This window comes from Cetorhinus maximus, chromosome 3 (genome assembly GCF_964194155.1).
Source record: "Cetorhinus maximus chromosome 3, sCetMax3.hap1.1, whole genome shotgun sequence".
Classification (NCBI taxonomy): Eukaryota; Metazoa; Chordata; class Chondrichthyes; order Lamniformes; family Cetorhinidae; genus Cetorhinus; species Cetorhinus maximus.
The window spans coordinates 59,200,957-59,219,119 of record NC_135881.1 but is presented as its reverse complement, the minus strand read 5'-3'; the positions used below and the strand labels follow the sequence as shown (position 1 = coordinate 59,219,119).

The window sequence follows — 18,163 nt, the reverse complement described above, 5'->3', positions numbered from 1 at the left end:
CCTAATACAAACTCTTCTCAACAGCTGGTTGACATAGCAATGGTAGCTTAAACATTTCATTTTACCTTGAAAACTTTTACTGGGTGAATTGAATTTAAGAATTAAATGAATTTCCATATCATGTTAGCAAATTCTAACAGAAATAGTTCACTTAAAGGCAGAATAAACAATGCTGCAATAGATATGTAGATTACTGATAAATGAAATATATATGAAGTATACTTGAAAGAAGCTCTAACAAAATCATTCAACCTAGAACCATCTAGAATTATAGACTTTAATTTTTATGGGGGATTGGGAGGAATTTGAAGTCTGCACACGTGACCAGCAGTGAGTGATTCACCTGGATTGGTCAGGTACATGGAGGCCCTCCTGAGCAGGGGTTCACTTGAATAAAACGTCCTGGTAATTTGGGTGCAGTTGGATGGGCTCCCGGCAGTCAGTGGCTGAAAGGATTGCAGTGCAGTTGTGTTGAAATTGGGGCGAGGCTTTGAATCCCTTTTTGTGTTGTGGGGTCCAGGGAGAATGCTGGCACTAGGGATGCTCAAGGACTCATTAAGGAATGAGTAGGAGCACTCCTATTCCTTCTGGCCCATGAGAAGTTCAAAGAAAGACTTGCATTTATTTAGCACCTTAAACTACCATAGGACACCCCAAAGTGCTTTACAGCCAGTGAAGTATTGGAACTGTAGCCACTGTTGTAATTTGGAAAATCTGGTAGCCAATTTGTGCCCAGCAAACTCTCTCAAACACCAGTATGATAATGACTGGGTAATCTGTTTCAGTAATGTTGATTGATGGACAAATATTGTTTAGGACATCTGGGATAATTCCCCTGCCCTTTGAAATATTGCCATGGTATCTTTTCTGTCCATCCGAGAAAGCAGATGGTTTGACTTCTCATTAGAAAGTTGACACCTCTGATAGTGTAGTGCTCCTTAGTACAGCCTAGATCTTTGTTTCTTTAGTGGAACTTGAATTCATAACCTTCTGGCCCAGAGGTGGGGGGACTACCACTGAGCTGGCATTTGAGAGGTAAAACTTTTCTGGTCCTGTTCTAGCCAGTCGGCTCCTCCAACCATGTTGTTGCTGCCGGGCAGTATGAAACACCCTATCTGGACCTTTGCTGTCATCAGGCCATAACTTTTGAATCTTAAGGGACCTCGCCTGCTTTTTGTGGGAGTCTAGTCCAGGGCCTGAATTGTCATGGAGTTGGAGGTGGAATTGTGATTTAAAAATTGTAGATTTTTCATCCGACCTTTTCCTCCCTGTTAAAATCAAGACCACAGCATAAAAGGGATTTTTGGTACTACGTGTCTGTTCCGGCTTTTTAAAACGGTTGTCCAATTAGCCACGCAGAGCTGCAAATGTTTCTTTATTCAAATGTATGTTCAACTGTCTTTTGAAAATTGATATCGAATTTACATCCACCACCCTTCCAGGCAGTGTGCTGAAGATCATCATAACTTGTTGCAGGAAAACATTCTCCTCTTCTCCCCTGGTTCTTTTGTCAATTAATCTTAAACCTGTATCCTCCTAGTTATTGACCCTCCGGCCAATGGAAATAAAATATCAAAATTCTTCATAAATTTGAATACCTCTATTAAATTTCTCCTTGACTTTCTCTATCCTAAGGAGGCCCAAATGTTGGCAAATAAATCCAAGGAGTCGAACCATGGGTTTTTGAAAAGTCTGCTCTAACTACTTGGTCTTTGTGTTAAAAGGGATTTTAAAGCTCTGTGAACTGCTGTCAGTTGCTAATTGTGAAGATGCCAACTATTTTTCATTTCTTAAAAATAAATATTGAGAGTTTCTGCTTTATCCAGCCATTACAGACCATTGTATATACAGTTGGATTGCTACCCAGAGATCAACTACCATGGCCCAAATCCTTGGAGTCCTTTTGATGTTGACAAGAAGAGCAAGGCCAATGATAAGCAATATAAAGGAAAGGCAAGGTATGTAGATGTTTTGTTTTCAATTAATTTAATACAAAAATATGCAGTAACATAATGGCCTGTATCTTCCAAGGAGCAGCAATCACTGTTGGATTGTTGCTCTGCTCCTACTTTTCTGTGCCATGACGGAGCTCTGCATTTCTGACTGGGCCTTCTGATCCTGGCTTCCTCAGAAATGCAGACCAGTCTTCAATCAAACTGCTTTCTCGTAGTGCTGGATTGTCGGGGTTGGGGGGAAGACGTATCCTTTTTATGACACTAGTTGACACTTTTCTAGTAAGTGTTCAATAACGCACTAAAAAGCTTTGGGACGTTTAAACAGCTTTTCAGTGTGTTTGTTTATGGTTAAGTGGATGGATGAGTAAGTGGACAAGGTGGTAGGGTGGCAGCTGGGTTGAGTGGGCCAAGGGGTAGTTGGTGCTGAGGGTAGTTGGAGGGTCAGCGGGCAGTCGGGTGGTAGGGGCTGGTCAGGTCAGGACATGAGAAGTGGGGGGTGTGGAGGTGATGCTGAGGGGGGAGTTGGACGTGTCAGTTGTATAGTTGCCCAGGATTTAGACTAGGATTTTTCTGTCTTAACATTTCCTGGGTTCAGGTAAGTAAGTCAGAACTATCTGAATTCTCCAACTCTACTTTTCAGAATACCCAGGGGAGCAGGGGAATTGCCCTTCGGGAGTTGAAACCTCCTGGGCAATTCCCACAGAGTCATTGCGTCAGGACTTCCACAGGGTCCTGAAGCGCATCTTGTGGGGTACATCTGGTCTCTGACAATCCTGAAGATCTAGGCCAATGATTTTAGGCAGATTTTTAATGTACAATCAGGAATGCTCGGTGTTTCAGTTTTTATTTCTTGCACTGTTTTCATCGGTTTCATCAGAAATCTACCTCGTAAGTGAACATAACTTAGGAATATGTGTCTTTCCTTACTCTCTGGGTAAATATAGTGAGCCCAGAAGTCCATGTATTTTAGCGTAAATGTATGTTACATGTCTCAAATTTGGAACATGAAAAGAATAAGAATTACCTGACTATTGATTCCGCTGTAAACTACAATAGAGTTTTATTGAATGTTGAGCATATTAATACATTATTGAGCATCATTGAAGTCAAATAGTAGATTTATAGTTATTGCAGATTAACTTACTTGAAATTTTGAAAACAAAAAAACTCTTCTGTCCTGTCTGTATGGCAATTTGTTACGCTGGAGTTTCTGGTCTTCTGATCATGATTGGCTTTAGAATGACTTGGGTGAAGGCTGCCAGATAATCTGTTAATTGTATAAATTAAAGTGTATTTAGGTGGGGGTCACTCATTGGATATATAGAGAGGATATATTGTGTACATATAGAGAGACAATTGGGACAGTTCATTAATTGTTTTTAGTTTGCTCAAAAAGAGTATCACGAGATACTTATTGACGGTGATAGTGGGTTGTAGAGTTAGGAACTAGACATTAGTAATGTTTCAATTTGTGAATTAATATAAAACTGTGTAAAGACTGACTTCTGATCTCCTTCACCAGCTGGCTATAAGAAGTTTAACAATAAGCCTGCTAGTAGTTTTTTTGCTACAGAGTTGAGTGTTAAATAGACTACAGTGAATTAGAGTTGTACCCCACATGGATGTGATTTGGGTCTTCCCTTGATTCTAAAGGCAAAACAAATAAAAATATTTTCCGATACAAATGTAGCTGCCATTTACAATAACATCGCTCATTGTGACATAAAAATTAATGGATGAATTTTTACCTGTTCGAATTTTTAACATTTTTATTGCTGGAAACTGCATATGAGGAGTTAAATTTAAAATATTCAGGATATTGGATCAAAGGAAAATTTGAGCTCAACCATCAGGTGGGCTGGCAGGTTTTACAAGATTCAGATTGCTTAAAGGTAGTCTTAAGGTCATGCTTGCTATAGTCATACATTCAATATTGAAAAGGAAAAAGTAGTCTTTATTTCAATATGGCTTCAAAAGGTGCTGCCAGTTAAATGCTCAGCTTCAGCTTTCAGCAGGGAAATTTTGTGTTTAAAATTGTGTTCACCAGCAGAGAGATTAAGTGAGTGTTGAAACTGTAGTATGTTTCATAGCTAAAGAGCTAGACTTCTGTTTTAATTTATGCAAAGATAGAAAATGAAGAGCATTTCCATTTTACGTGGAGCGAGAAGTAAAATGTTTGACACTTTTATATTGCATACTTAACTGTTTTATTCAAATAAACTGTCTAGTTGAGAGTGTTATTCCTACAGAGGGGTACTCTTGAGGCCTCTGGGTCTCACTGCCACTTAGTGAGATATTGGTCAGGAAATGGGACATTATCTTAGGGAGATGGGTTGGGGGAGGAGGTGTTTGTTTTCTCTTGCTTTTTCTACCTTTCTCACCCTGTAGGAATTGGTTCTTACTCTACTACAGGGAAAGTAGCTAGCTGCTTGGTAAGTGGTTACGGTCTGCTCCAGTCCCAAGGTTTAAAATGGTGTACAAACTGGTGGTAAAGTTAATGAAATATATAAAAAAGCAACATGAATAGATGAATAATATACTTAGGTAATTAATTAAAACACATTAAGGATGGCAGGACAGGTGACGTGTCAAGGTTGCAGCATGTGGAAGCTCCTGGATCAAGGTATGATTAAGGACAAACACATCCGCCGTAAGTGTTTGCGGCTTGAGGAGCTTCGCCTCGGAGTTATTGAGCTTGAGGCTGAGCTGCAGACACTGTGGCACATCAGGGAGGGAGAAAATTACCTGGATGCTTTGCACCAGGTGGCATTGACACCACTTAGAATAGGGTCTTCTGATTTGGTCAGGGACAGGAGGGTGTGACTGTGAGTGAGGCAGGTAAGGGGACCCAGAGTGCAGGATTGACAGCCTCTACAATTGTTTATTAGGTTTGAGGTTCTCTCAGCTTGTTTGGATGAGAGTGAGGGCTGTGAGGTGGATGAGCAAACTGACCATGGCACTGTGCTACAGGAAGCCATTCAAGCAAAAAGGAATGTAGTGGTAGTAGGGGACAGTATAGTGAGGGGAATTGACACTGTTCTGTGCAGCAAAGTGAGAGTCCAGACGGCAGTGTTGCCTGACCGGTGCCAGGGTTCAGGACATCTGCTCAGGGCTGGAGGAGAATTTGTAGTGGGAGGGGGAGGATCCAAATGTCGTTGCCCAAGTAGGTACCAGTGACATAGGTAGAACTAAGAAAGATGCTCTGCATAGTGAATATGAGGAGCTAGGCACTAAATTAAAAAGCAGAACCTCAAAGGTTATAATTTCTGGATTATTACCTGAGCCATGTGCAAATTGGCATAGGGTACATGGCTCAAAGACTGGTGTGGGAGAAGTGAGTTCCAGTTTCAGGGGCACTGGCACCAGTACTGGGGAAAGTGGGGGCTGTACCGTTGGGACGTTCCATACCTGAACCGTGCTGTATTCTTGTGAACTGCATAACTAGGGAAGTAGAGAGGGTTTTAAACTAAATATTGGGGGCAAGGGATCAAATGTGGGCAGATGTGATATATCAAAGAATAGAGACAAGAGAAGAAAGGAAGGTATTAATATGGGAAATGATAAACTTAAACTTAAATTTTAAACTTAAATAAGGGTAATTATGAGGGCATGAAAGCAGAGCTGGCTAAAATGAACTGGCAATTTAGGCTAAGGGCTAGGTCAATAGGTATGTAGTGGCAGACATTTAAGGGGATATTTCAGAGTACACAGAATTGATGCATTCCAATGAGAAAGAAAAATTCCAAGGGGCGGACCCACCATCCATGGTTAACTAAAAAAGTTAAAGATAGTATCAAACTTAAAAAGCATATAATTGCACAAAGATGGGTGGTAGGTCAAAAGATTGGACAGAATATTAAAAAAAACAGCAAAGAATGGCAAAAAATTGATAAGGAAGGAAAAATTACTGTATAAGAGAAAGCTAGCTAGAAATATAAAGGCAGATAGTAAGAGTCTCTATAGGTATTTTAAAAAGAAGAGAGTTCGAAAACAGAGCATTGGTCCTATAGAAAGTGAGTCTGGGGAGTTATAATGGAAAATAAAGAGATGGCAGTTGAATTGAACACACACATTTTGTATCGGTCTTCACTATAGAGGATACAAGTAACATCCCAGAATGGCTGTAAATCAGGAAATGGAAGGGAGGGAAGGAGGAACTCAGGAAGATTGCAAAGCACCACTTCCCTGGTGATTGTAAATTGTGTGGACAAGTACCCTGGTCCTGATGGCTTTCATCCTAGCGTCTTAAAAGAAGTGGCTGGTGAAATACTTGATACATTGATTTTAATTTTCCAAAATTTATTAAATTTGGGGAAAGTTCCATTAGATTTGAATAAAGGAGTTACATTAGCTATTTTCCAAAAGGCAGGGAGACAGAAAGCAGGAAACTATGGGCTAGTTAGCTTAGCATCTGACATAGGTAAAATGTTAGAAGCTATTATTAAAGGTTATCGGGGTAGGCAGGAATGTGAAGTTGAGGTTAAAATTATTAGATCAGCCATGTCATTATTGAATGGCACATCAGGCTCGAGGGGCTGAGTGGCCTACTCTTCCTAATTTGTACGTTCGTATAGATGCAAAATCTGCTTACTGGAGATGAAGCAGAAACCAAGAAAATATTTTGTGGAGAAACCCAAAATGTGATGCTGACAGCAATGTATAACTAACCAAATTTAATAAAATGGTACCTAAGCAGATAGATGTCAAGAGGTATTCTCGGAAACAATATCTCATGAAGTATAATCTCTGTGACTTGCAAAAGTGGTTAGAAATACCTATATTTTAAATAACTGCCAGAATGTGTTCAAAAATGTAAAAGTAAGTCTTTTATTATTTGAAAATATGACACAAACTCCTTGTCACATTTAGTTATTTTTATTTGTTTGGAAGCAAAAGTAAAGGCCACAAAATGGCGTTCAGTGAAAAAAACTGCAAAATGGATACAAAAATCATGGAAACTTTGAAAGAGAAGAAAAAGAAGGGTTACTGTGAATGCTGCATGATGAAGTATGAAGATTTAAAAATTGTAAGTGTTAACTCCAAACTATTTTCATTAATTTTGTATACCTTGCACTACTTGTATTATAATAGATTAGCATCAGCAGGATAAGAACAAAAAACTACTGCGGATGCTGGAAATCCAAAACAAAAACAGAATTACCTGGAAAAACTCAGCAGGTCTGGCAGCATCGGCGGAGAAGAAAAGACTGAGTTCTGTTGAAGGGTCATGAGGCCTCGAAACGTCAACTCTTTTCTTCTCCGCCGATGCTGCCAGACCTGCTGAGTTTTTCCAGGTGATTCTGTTTTTGTTTCAGCGGGATAGGTACTTGTTAAATAATTCCTGGAAAAAGGAGAGTGAACACGTTAAAAGTGGAAACAAAGGTTAAAAACTAAGTTAAAACTTTTTTACGCATCATCTTTAGAAGTGTCAAAAATAGTGTGGTAATTAAATAATGGCAAAAAAGCAGATCTGCTATAATGGTTATATATAGCATTTTAACAAAATCCCTTTAGTCAATTCTTGGTGATAAATAGGTAAAACTACCAAATGCCTGCTCAAAACCAGTCATCTGTTTGTATTCAACTTGGCCACTGAAGGGAACCAGAAAAGCTGAGTAGGTTAATTTTGCTCTTCGATTATACCTTGTGTTAAAGATGTAGTACTAATCTAAATATGAAAACTCAGCTCACTTCTTAACCATCACCTCCAAAGCAATTTGCTATAGAAGTAACAAGGCACAGGAAGATGATGTGAAATTTAATAAATTATTTGAGACAGAAGAAAAATCTGTATTTACTTGGTAATACAGATCTAATTGGGATAGCCATTATCCTGCAGGATAGCTTTGATGCATCCTATTTTGGCATCAAGCTTGCACGATGAGCAAAAGATTCAGGCCCTATTTTCAATATTGTCAATAAGGCCAATCTTACAACACGTGGTGCTGTAGGAATCCCAACGCGTATATTGACCAGTGAAGGTAGGCTTGCAGTAAACAATAGAGAACTCATTAGGGATTTCTCCACTAACATGTCGAGGAATGGGTGCCCGTTAGGCTGCTGCATTTCAAAGGTGAATTTGAGCATGCAATAGAGTACATTAAGGCGTGAGGAAATTACTTGTTAAAAGTAACAAGCTGCTTTTTGGCGTATATGATAGGATTCGTCCTCATGGTTCACTACATCCACATATGTCTGGGCTGCTCAAGACATAAAAGTGATGTCCCATTTCGCCCTATCTTATCTATGACATGTTCTGCACAACATGAATTGGCCAGATGGTTGAGTGAGTCACCACAACCAGTTCTGAGTGAGTTTTCCACAGACATGGTGAAGGACTCCTTCGCCTTTGCGAAGACTATACACAACCTGAATATCAATAGCAATACTATGTCTATGTGCTTGTTCAACATTGTGAGCCTATTCACTAATGTGCGTCACTATGTCATGGCAATCTAGATGCACCATTATTTTCTGTATCTGCATTAATTGGATTTATGAACTTAGCAACTTGCACAATTGAGTTCAGCTTTAATGACACAGTGTATGCCCAAAGAGTTGGTGTTGCCATGGGATCCCCTCTCAGCCCAGTTGTCACTAACATTTTTGTTGGCTTCCACATGAAACCTGCTTTCGAAAGAATGACCCTTAACCTCCTACCCCTTACATCTTTCCGATAAATAGATTAAATGTTTGCTATATTTGAATGTATGGCTGCATGTTAGAATTTCTTTACACATCTTAATGTGGTCCATCCTGCACTCAAATTCACCTTTGAAATGGAGCAATCTAATGGGCTCCATTTCCTCTATGTGCTAGTTGAGAAATCCGTTAAAGGGTTCCCTACTGCTGTCTGCTGCAAGCCCTTATTGTGTTAATTTAGTTTATTGTTTTAACTCTGAAAGAGTTACCTTCACTGGCCAGTATTGGGATTCCTGCAACCCCACGCACTATAAAATTGACCTTATCGGCAATCTTGCAAATGGAGCCCAAGCTATTTGCTCACCATAGGGCGCATCAAAGCTAAACTGCAGGTTACCCTGATCAGATCATTGCTAGCTGTGTATTATGCATACTCAGGAATGGACCTAAGGCAGCCACTTTTGGACCTGAAAAGTGCCCGGTCTATCTCAAATTACCCTGGAAAGGTAAGGTAGTAGCAAGAGTGGTATTTTCCACGAATGGGATGTTGCTGTAAAACCAGAAAGACTTCTGTCCACCTCACAAATGAGTACGTAGTATGCGCGATGCCAGGTACATTGGCTGTACATCCCAACGACTGTCAGATCTTATCAAACAACATGACTCTTGGCTGTTCACAATAGGCAGAGTACTGACCATACTCAACCAGCCCATGCTTGCAAAACCAAAACATTATGTCTAACATTAGATGTGATTCCGCAATTGGATGGCACTTACTGAACAATCCTGAGTGTGCTAAGAATTACACTAATGACGAATTTAAAATTCAGTCGGGCTTGCAAAATACCTCACCTACATTTGCCACACAGGGACCTGTCCTCTGCAGGCAAAAAGAACATCTCCAGGTATTGCACTTTTTTTGAATTGAACAAAAGCATGGTGGACAATAGTTCCCTGGTGCATTCTCATGACAATGTCTCAACCAATCAAAGTAGACTTGCCAACCAATCAGCACCCTTTTCTCATGCAGTATAAATTGTTCCTCCCTTTGAAATTTGGCAGTCTTGCATCTGTCCTGATGAGTTCCAGGCAAAAAGCTTCAACAACATATCTGTCTTTTTTCAGCAATACTCAAAAGTCTGTATCTTAAGAAATATTGGAATCACTTGCTTGGTAGTACAGAATTTGAATATTGCTGAAAAGAGAGACATGTTACCGAAGCTTTTCATCATGCACTCATCAAGACAAACACAAGAATGCTAAACTTCAAACAATCACGACAATTTATTCTAGAGGAGGAAAGGGTGCAGCTTTGCAAGTCGGGAACTTGGGGAGCTGATAGTTCCCTGTTGCTTTCTCCATGACAGCACCTCGGCAAACCCAGAGTCAGCTTCCCGAATCTCTCCCACCCTCTGTCCTATTCCAGACCTTACCTTTTGTTGTTCCTCCCCAACCGCACTGTCCCCCTCCACCTCTCCCAGCTTTTCAATGGCATAATACCCATCACATATCTACTTTCCTTCGGTTCTGAACAAGTTTTATTTGACCTGAAACATTAACTCTGTTTCTCTCTTCACTGATGCTGCCAGAGTTGCTGAGTGTTTCCAGCACTTCCTGTTTTTATTTCATATTTCCAGCATCTGCAGTAGTTTGCTTTTACCATGATTTTTCTGTGCATTTTTTTCAGCATCTGAAAAGTGAACATCATAAGAAGTTTTCGGAGAGTACAGAATTTAATGTTGTGGATAAAATAATTTCCCGGTTTGATTATGACTTTGTTGAATTCCAGAGGGATAAGATGAAAAGGTAAAAATATTAATTTTCCACTAAATTACTTGAAAGTATGGTATTAATGTCAATCATATTCTTAAAGGTGGCTTCAATCTTAATCATGTTTTTCTAATTTTTCAAATGCATCCTTTTTTTGTATAGAGGATTGCACATGCTCTTGCAAATGTGTTCTTACTGCCTTGTAAAATCACAGAATGGTTACAACACAGAAGGAAGCTATTTGACCAATTGAGTCCGTTCCGGATTTCTGCAAGAGAAACTTGGCTAGCCCCACTGTCCTGTCCTTTCCGCCGAACCCTGCAACGTTTTTTTTCCTTTCAGGTGCTTATTCAGTTCCCTTTTGAAAGTCAGAATTGAATCAGCCTCCACCACCTTTTCAGGTCGCAACCACTTGTTGCATGTCGCCTTTGATTCTTCAGCCAATTATTTTAAATTGATGTCCTCTGGTTCCTGACCCTTCCGCCAACATCTCCCTAAGTACACTGTCTAGACCTCTCATGATTTTGAACATCTGTATCAAATCTCCTCCTCCTTAAGGAGAACAACCTCAGCTTCACCAATTTATCCAAGTACCTGAAGTCCTTCATCTCTGGAATCATTCTTGTATATATTTTCTGCACCTTCTCTAAAGCCTTTCCATCCTTCCTAAAGTGCAATGCGGACAATACTCTAACAAATCAGAATTTTGTAAATGTTCATCATAACTTCCTTGCTTTGTACTCTCTGTCTAAAAATCCCAGAAAAGAATGATTTTTTAACCTCTTTCTCAACCTACCCTGCCACCTTCAACAATTTGTGTACATTTAACACCCCCCCCCCCCACCCCCCAAACCCCACTCCAGGTCTTGCTTTTCTTGCATCCCCTTTAGAATTGTTTATGCTATTCCTCATTCTTCCACCAAAATGTATAACTTTGCCCTTCTCTGTGTTAAATTTCATCTGCCACATGTCTGCCTATTTGACCTGACTGTCTATTTCCTCTTGAAGTCTATAACTATCCTCCTCAGTTCGCAATGCTTCAGGTTTTTTGAAATAGGATCTGTTTTGATTTTTCGTCAGTGTTGGATTAATCCTGTTACTCTTGCAGTGCCTGGATATTTTTAGCGAGTAGTGGCCAATGATCAGACCTAAATCTTCGTCCTCTTCTGCCTTTGCTGATGTATATCCAGGCATTTTTGGCCCGCTACGGTATACATCCCTTAGCCTACATCCTATTAAGATCATTTGCTGTTTCTTCATCCTTTATTTGTGCAGATTCCTTGAATACTAATGACCAATTTGTAAAATGGCAAGAAGTGCTCTCCAATTATTTATAAAATATATATGTCATATCAGAAAAAGAAACAGAATTTCCAGAGGGTCACTACTCCCAGTAGAACTTTTTTCCCTTTGCTATTACTATTTTCTATTACTGTTTTCTATTGCTGAGGATATTTCTGAATAGCAAATACACTATTATCAATCATATTTGGAGCTTTTTTAAAATTCTTTATTAATTGGATTTAAAACAAAATTAAAGGTTATCTAGTGGATTTAATTTATCAGATCTCATTTGAAATTGTGGCTTTGGCACACTATCCTTCTGTCACGCCACAACATGGCTAACCTCAACACCTTTTCACACCACCTCCCAGCTGGACAGCCCTTGTGGTTGCATTCCTACTTGCCCCAATGCAACCTGTATATCACCAGAAATGGCTCCTTCTCTGGCCCAAATGGTCATTGCTTATATTTATGTAGTTCCTGTAGTATAGACAATGCCCCATGGCTCTTTAGAGAGTAAAGGAACAAATGCTGCGCTAACATGAGTCTCATCAAAGAAAGAACAGGTAGCAGGGAGACTTGATGGGAGACAAAATGTAAAGTCATTGAAAATTAGGACCTGAATGGAGTTGAGACTGAAGACTAGGGCTTACTCCAAAAGTTCCATTCGTGGCCTCTTCCTCATTTATATGTTAACCGCTCTTCAAGATGGCCTTTAGGCATGGGGTCAATTTCCAAATGTTTCTGACGTCACCCATCTCCCAACAGCTTCTTGTGGATGAGTCAGAAAATTGACTAGACTCTGTATTTGGCTGCTATCAAAACATTGTACCCTTGCCATTAACGCCTCTTCTCCAGGTATTAACTTGGCTAAACCAGCCAATACACAGCCTCTGCATTTTATTCAACCGATAGCTAAGATTTAATCTATGACATACCCTTCCAAGACCGCAATATTATCCACCTTTGCTGTTACTTTAATCCGAGCCATTACATACTTTATCCACACCTTTGTTACCTTCAGATTTTGTGTATCGCTGTTATTTATATTACCTTAATGATCTTTTTTAAAAAATAATTCTCTGTATGTGGGCATCACTGGTAAAAGCCCATATTATTGCTGATTCCTAATTGCCCAGAAGAGGTGATTCTGAGCTGCCTTCTTGAACTGCTGCACTGTTTCGATTCAAACTGAGTAGTTGGCTAAACTATTCACAGGGCAATTAAGTGTCAACTATGTTGGTGTGGGTCTTGCCTGATCATAACTCTGCAACCTTCTGCAGCTTTGAGTCCGAGGGCATGCTCTTCAGAACACTGTCACTGGACTTCTCCATACTTCTACTTCATATCAATGCTGCAACCTGTAAGAAACTTGGCTCTGCTATCTGGAACTCCATCCCTAACCTCATTGCCTCATTCCTACTTAGCCTGTGTTTTAAAACTTCCTCTTCGACCCTACTTTCGGCAGAGTTAATTTAGTAATCTCATTGTAAAAGACCCACTGGGAAGTAGTGATTATAGTGCAACTGAATTCCATATGAAGTTTGAAAATGTCATACTTAAGAACCTTAAACTTAAAGCCAATTACATAGGTATGAGGGGAGAGCTGGCTAAAGTTGATTGGGTAAATAGATTAAAAGGCATGGCGGTAAATAAACAATGGGAAATATTTAAAGAAACAATTCAAAATGTTCAACAAAAATGCATTTCATTAAAAAAACAAAAACTTAGCAAGGAAGAACATCCATGGCCTACTAAGGAGAATAAGGATTAAAAGAAGAGGCAATGTTGTAAACAATAGGTTTAAGTCTGAGGATCGGGAATATTTTAGAAAACAGCAAAGGGCCACCAAAAAGTTGCGAAAAGGGGAAAGAATAGAATATGAGAGTAAATTAGCCAGGAATTTAAAAACAGATTAGAAGAGTATTGCCAAAAAAATACTTTTTTGTTGAAGCTTTTCACCTTGCACTCATCAGGACAATTCGCAAGAAAATACCAATGTCAGGGGAAACAACATATTTATACTGAATGAGAAGAGAGTGCTGATTGTTTGGCAAGTGGACTCTAGTAGAGGATTTGCCATGGAGAATGCACCAGTTAATGGTGACTGACAGTTAACTGCCAAGCATTGTTTGAAATTTAAACCAGGCAGTGACTCTGGTTGGTCAAGACATTATCCTGGGGAATGAGCCAGCGAATGGTTATTACTTATTTTGTTTAGCTGAAACAGGCGCAATGTGTGAACATATTCTTTCTGTCTGCAAAGAACAAGGCCCTGTGTATTAATATATGTGGATTCCAGTACATGCAAATGCACCACACTGCGAGCCTGACTGACTATCTTAAATTGTCAGTGTAATCTTTAGCACATGGAGGGTTATTTAGCAAATGTTGTCCAATCATGGAATCACACCTAATGTTGGACACTGTGTTTTGAGTTTTACAAGCATGGGCTGGTTGGGTACAGTCTGTACCTTGCCTGTTGCGAACAGCAGAAGGGACATGCTGTTTGATACGATCTGCTAGTCTTTAGAATGTATAGCTGTGGAAGAATAAAATACATCTACAGGTCAACTAAGGGTTAAACAGTTAGCACCATAGTGGAATACTACAGCACAGTTCCCTCTCTCGTTAGCACCATGGTGGAATACTACAGCACAGTTCCCTCTTTTGTTCTAGCAGGCACACCTGCAGCTGCCAGCTAATTGAGCAGGAGGGGAAAAGGGGGAGTGTCATGGGCAGGCTTCCTGGAGTCCTTGAGACGGGATGTCTGCCCCCAGGATCAAGCAACGGTCATCTATTCTCTGTCTCACTTTTATTACTACGTGAGCTTCCCCCAATATCCTGTGTAGTCATAAACTTAGAATAGACTAATTGTGTGACAGTGATTCTCAATGTAATTGATCATTGAAAGTTAGACAGCCTTATCACCTTCAAGCTCTTTGATATGTACAACTTCTACTATAAATACGTGTGTGCTCTGATGCTTCCTCAGAGTGTCAGCTAGCTATCTTGTATGCTACTGGGCTCTTCGTGATTTCACGATTAATAAAGGCTTCCGAGACAAACCTCTTGGGTCTGAGTGTTCACTCCGATTTCCGCGACAATAGCCTACATATCTAGCATCATACTGGCACTGAAATTCATATACCAAATTACTCATTTGAGTTCTCCATCAGCACCTCTCTTCACGTACAGCATTGTTATTTTCCCCTTAAATTGGTATTCTTGCGAAGTGTCCTGATGAGCAAAGATGAAAAGCTTTGACATGCCCCTTTTTTCAGCAATACTCATGTTCTGTACTACCAAACAACAATAAGCCATTATGTTCAGTGGTATCCAAGTATTCATAATTGGGTATCTTGTTTATGCCAAAAAGAGTATTTGACAGTGGAAACTTAGTTCAACCATTATTTATCTGAAAACCTACCTAGCTTTTTAAATGAAATTATGCATTTCACAAATTATGAAGACGATTATCAAAAGTAAGCTTTTCATAAATTGTAATCTCTGTCATTTTTTTATGGAATATCATTTTTCACATATTCTTTATGGGCCTTCCAAACCAAGCACTATTAAAGCTAACAGACATCTTCCTCCCATTGTGAATTTACCACTCTGAAATAAACCTGATGCATCGTCCTCCATTCCACTGGTCTTCCCCTCCATCCTAAAATTAGTTAAATACTTACCCTTCCTTCCCTGTGTGTCTTTCACACTGGCATAGCAGAGATCAGTAACTTTGGTTACTGATTTGGTTATAAATCCACATCTTGCCACTTCTTATGAATATTTAATTTGCTGCTAAATAATAAAGGAATTGGAAAATTGAAATCTCCTAATTTTAATTAAAGGTCTTTGTTTATATTTAGGACAAAGTGCAGTATTGGTGTAAACACTCATGAGTTTACCAAGATAAGTATTGAAGGAATGCATGAAGAAGTTCGAAGACCACCTAAAGAGCACGTGGAAGGAAACAGATCTGCAGTAATGTGGAGCATAAAGAATAATGAACGTGTCAGTGGATGGGAAAATAAACCAAGTAGTTTGTCTTTTCAAGGAAAAGAAATTGTATCTTCAGGCACCCTGAACTCACCTAGCCAGATGTTGCCTTTGTCTACACCAAGTCATGTTAGCATTTCTGAAATGCTACTTTTATCCACTTTTGTTAATAACAAGTCCAGTGGAGAAGGCGTAATTAATTTTGGAAATCCAAAAAAAGACACAACTCTGCATAGTTTATCTTTGTGCCAAGGAGAGGAACGTACTTCCATAATTTCAAAGGTCTGCACATCAGAACAGTTGCGTCATATTGGAAGATTGCCAGTTGAAAGATCTCATTCTTTTGCTGAAGAATCATCACGTAAGCATCTATTTGATGAGGACATGTGTGGAAGTAGGCCACAGCCAGATACTACTGTATGTTCTGACAGTGACGAAAGCAAAACTAGGCTATGTACGTTTTCAAAGAATAATTTACAACAGAAGCGCAAAGAACAGGAAAATACAATCCTTCATGTTCCCAAACATTCTAGGGTAACTGATCATAATGCACCTGATACTGCAGCAGCTGCTCTTGAAAATCCATGCAGCCCTCTACAGACACAAATGGTTTTTGGCAAAAGCAAGAGTGAAGAATTGATGCCTGAAATAATAACACCTTTGTTTAATATCACTGCACACAAAAACACTGAATTGAGTCCAATTCCTCAAACTGTATTTACTTCTTCACCCTGTATGAAACTACACAGGAAAGTGAGATTTTCTGCTGTATATGGAAGAAATAAAAAGAAGGCTCAGGATCACAGGATGGAAATAAGTATGCTCACAAAGGAAAGATGTTTGACAGAGGAAAGTGAGGCTCCCAGCTTACCGTTGAAAAATTTGCTGGAGTTATTTCAAACTAGTGAAGATAGTGGTTCAGAGTTTTCAGGTTTTACAGATCTATCTTCACAGAAAATGTCAGAGATGTGGGATAATGATCAGCCAGAGAATATCCTGTCACTGTTTGCTCAAACATCATCATTGTCATCGTTCCTTGGTTTCTAGTGTAATGCTTAATTGACAATATTTGTTTAAAGAACATGACATGAAAGGACTGGAATTTTATTTCTGTTTCTGTTTCACTATAGGCCCAGTCTGGTTACAGTTTTTTTTTTTCAAATTGATCACTTTAATGTGATTATTAGGTTTGAGAATGAAAATTAAATGCTGTCTATCTGCTGCTTTAAGAACATTGTATGGTGGTGTTCTTCGAGTGAGAGCTGAGAGACATAGTTGGAGTGGAGCCACCTTTACTCTGTATCTGACCTCGGAATATTAATGCTGACACTGGATCCTTAAAATGGGGATTGATCCCTTTCCCAGTGCTAATATCTCTCATTTGTGAGCACTTAAAATAAATAAGAAAATAACTACCATCTAATCCTGCACAAAATAGCATGAAGAGGACAATGATCAATCATAACTTACATTTATATGCCAACTCTTAACATAGTAAAATGTGCCAAGGAGCATTATTAGACAAAATTTGAAGCTGAGCCTCAAAAGGGGATATTAGGATGAGTGACCACAGGGGCTTCTTAGAAGGCAGAGAGATGGAGGATTTTAGGGAGGACATTTCAGAGTTTAGGGCCTAGACAGCAATGTGTAAGCACTGAGCTCCAGAGGCTAGAAGATTCCCAGTTTGGTTCCCATTCTGAATTACCAAATCTCACCTCAGGTATTAATTGGGCCTCTCTGCCAGGGGAAGGAGAACAAAATCTGCCAGAGTCCCTCCTGGTTACTATACAGGTAACTTACTGATAAATATGAGTGAACTGTATCTCATTTGGCAGTGCAGCCCTGCACAGTCCAGTAGCCTGCTAATACTCAGTTTAAATGCATGAAAAATTAACTGAGCCACCAGAGCTCATGTAACTTTACCCCATCAAGGGTAAAGTGAGAAACTGAGTAAAAGGAGAGGAAAAAAAGACAAGAGGATGAGATTGTAGCAGATGGAAATAACTTTTAATGCTCTAACCTCAGGCTTTAAGTGTATTAGTTTAAATAAACTGAAGTTTCCCTTACGTCAATCTGGATTTTAAGTCTACTTTAGGTTTCCTAAGTATTTTGCATGGCGCTGTTCAATTCCAGAGCCAGAGTAGCAAATTCCTATATAAAAAGAAAATGCTAGAAAAGCTCAGCAGATCAGGCAGCAGCTATGGAGAGAAACAGAGTTAACCTTTCAGCTGATGAAAGGTCACTCAACCTGAAATGTTAACTCTGTTTCTCTCCACAGGTGCTGCCTGACCTGCTGAACTTCTGCAGCATTTTTTGCTTTTTTATTTCAGATTTCCAGCATCTGCAATATTTTACTTTTGTAGTAAATTCCTAAGGCTTTAATAGAAACATCCATGAGGATGTAACAAAAATTCAAGGTATTTCAAAATTATTTTAGCTGTTGCTTCAACCAGATTAAAACGTGCTATAGCACAAATGCCAGTTTGTGCAGCTAAAACAATGGGCAACCA

At 39.4% G+C, this 18,163-nt stretch overlaps 1 protein-coding gene across 4 annotated transcripts in view; it reads left to right on the top strand.

The window, feature by feature from the left end:
- The window catches only part of dbf4 (DBF4-CDC7 kinase regulatory subunit), a 61,898-nt gene extending 45,073 nt beyond the window's left edge, over nt 1-16,825 (top strand). For 2 of the 4 annotated variants that reach the window (XM_078538426.1, XM_078538425.1), the window contains exons 10-13: nt 1,827-1,958; nt 6,846-6,981; nt 10,285-10,403; nt 15,524-16,825. In XM_078538426.1, the coding sequence (XP_078394552.1) occupies nt 1,827-1,958; nt 6,846-6,981; nt 10,285-10,403; nt 15,524-16,700 (1,564 nt within the window). In that variant the 3' untranslated portion in view covers nt 16,701-16,825. Of the gene's footprint in view, nt 1-1,826; nt 1,959-6,824; nt 6,982-10,284; nt 10,404-15,523 lie in introns of all 4 variants that reach the window. The other 2 variants (XM_078538424.1, XM_078538423.1) reach the window with 1 other exon arrangement.
- The last annotated feature ends 1,338 nt before the right edge of the window (nt 16,826-18,163 follow it).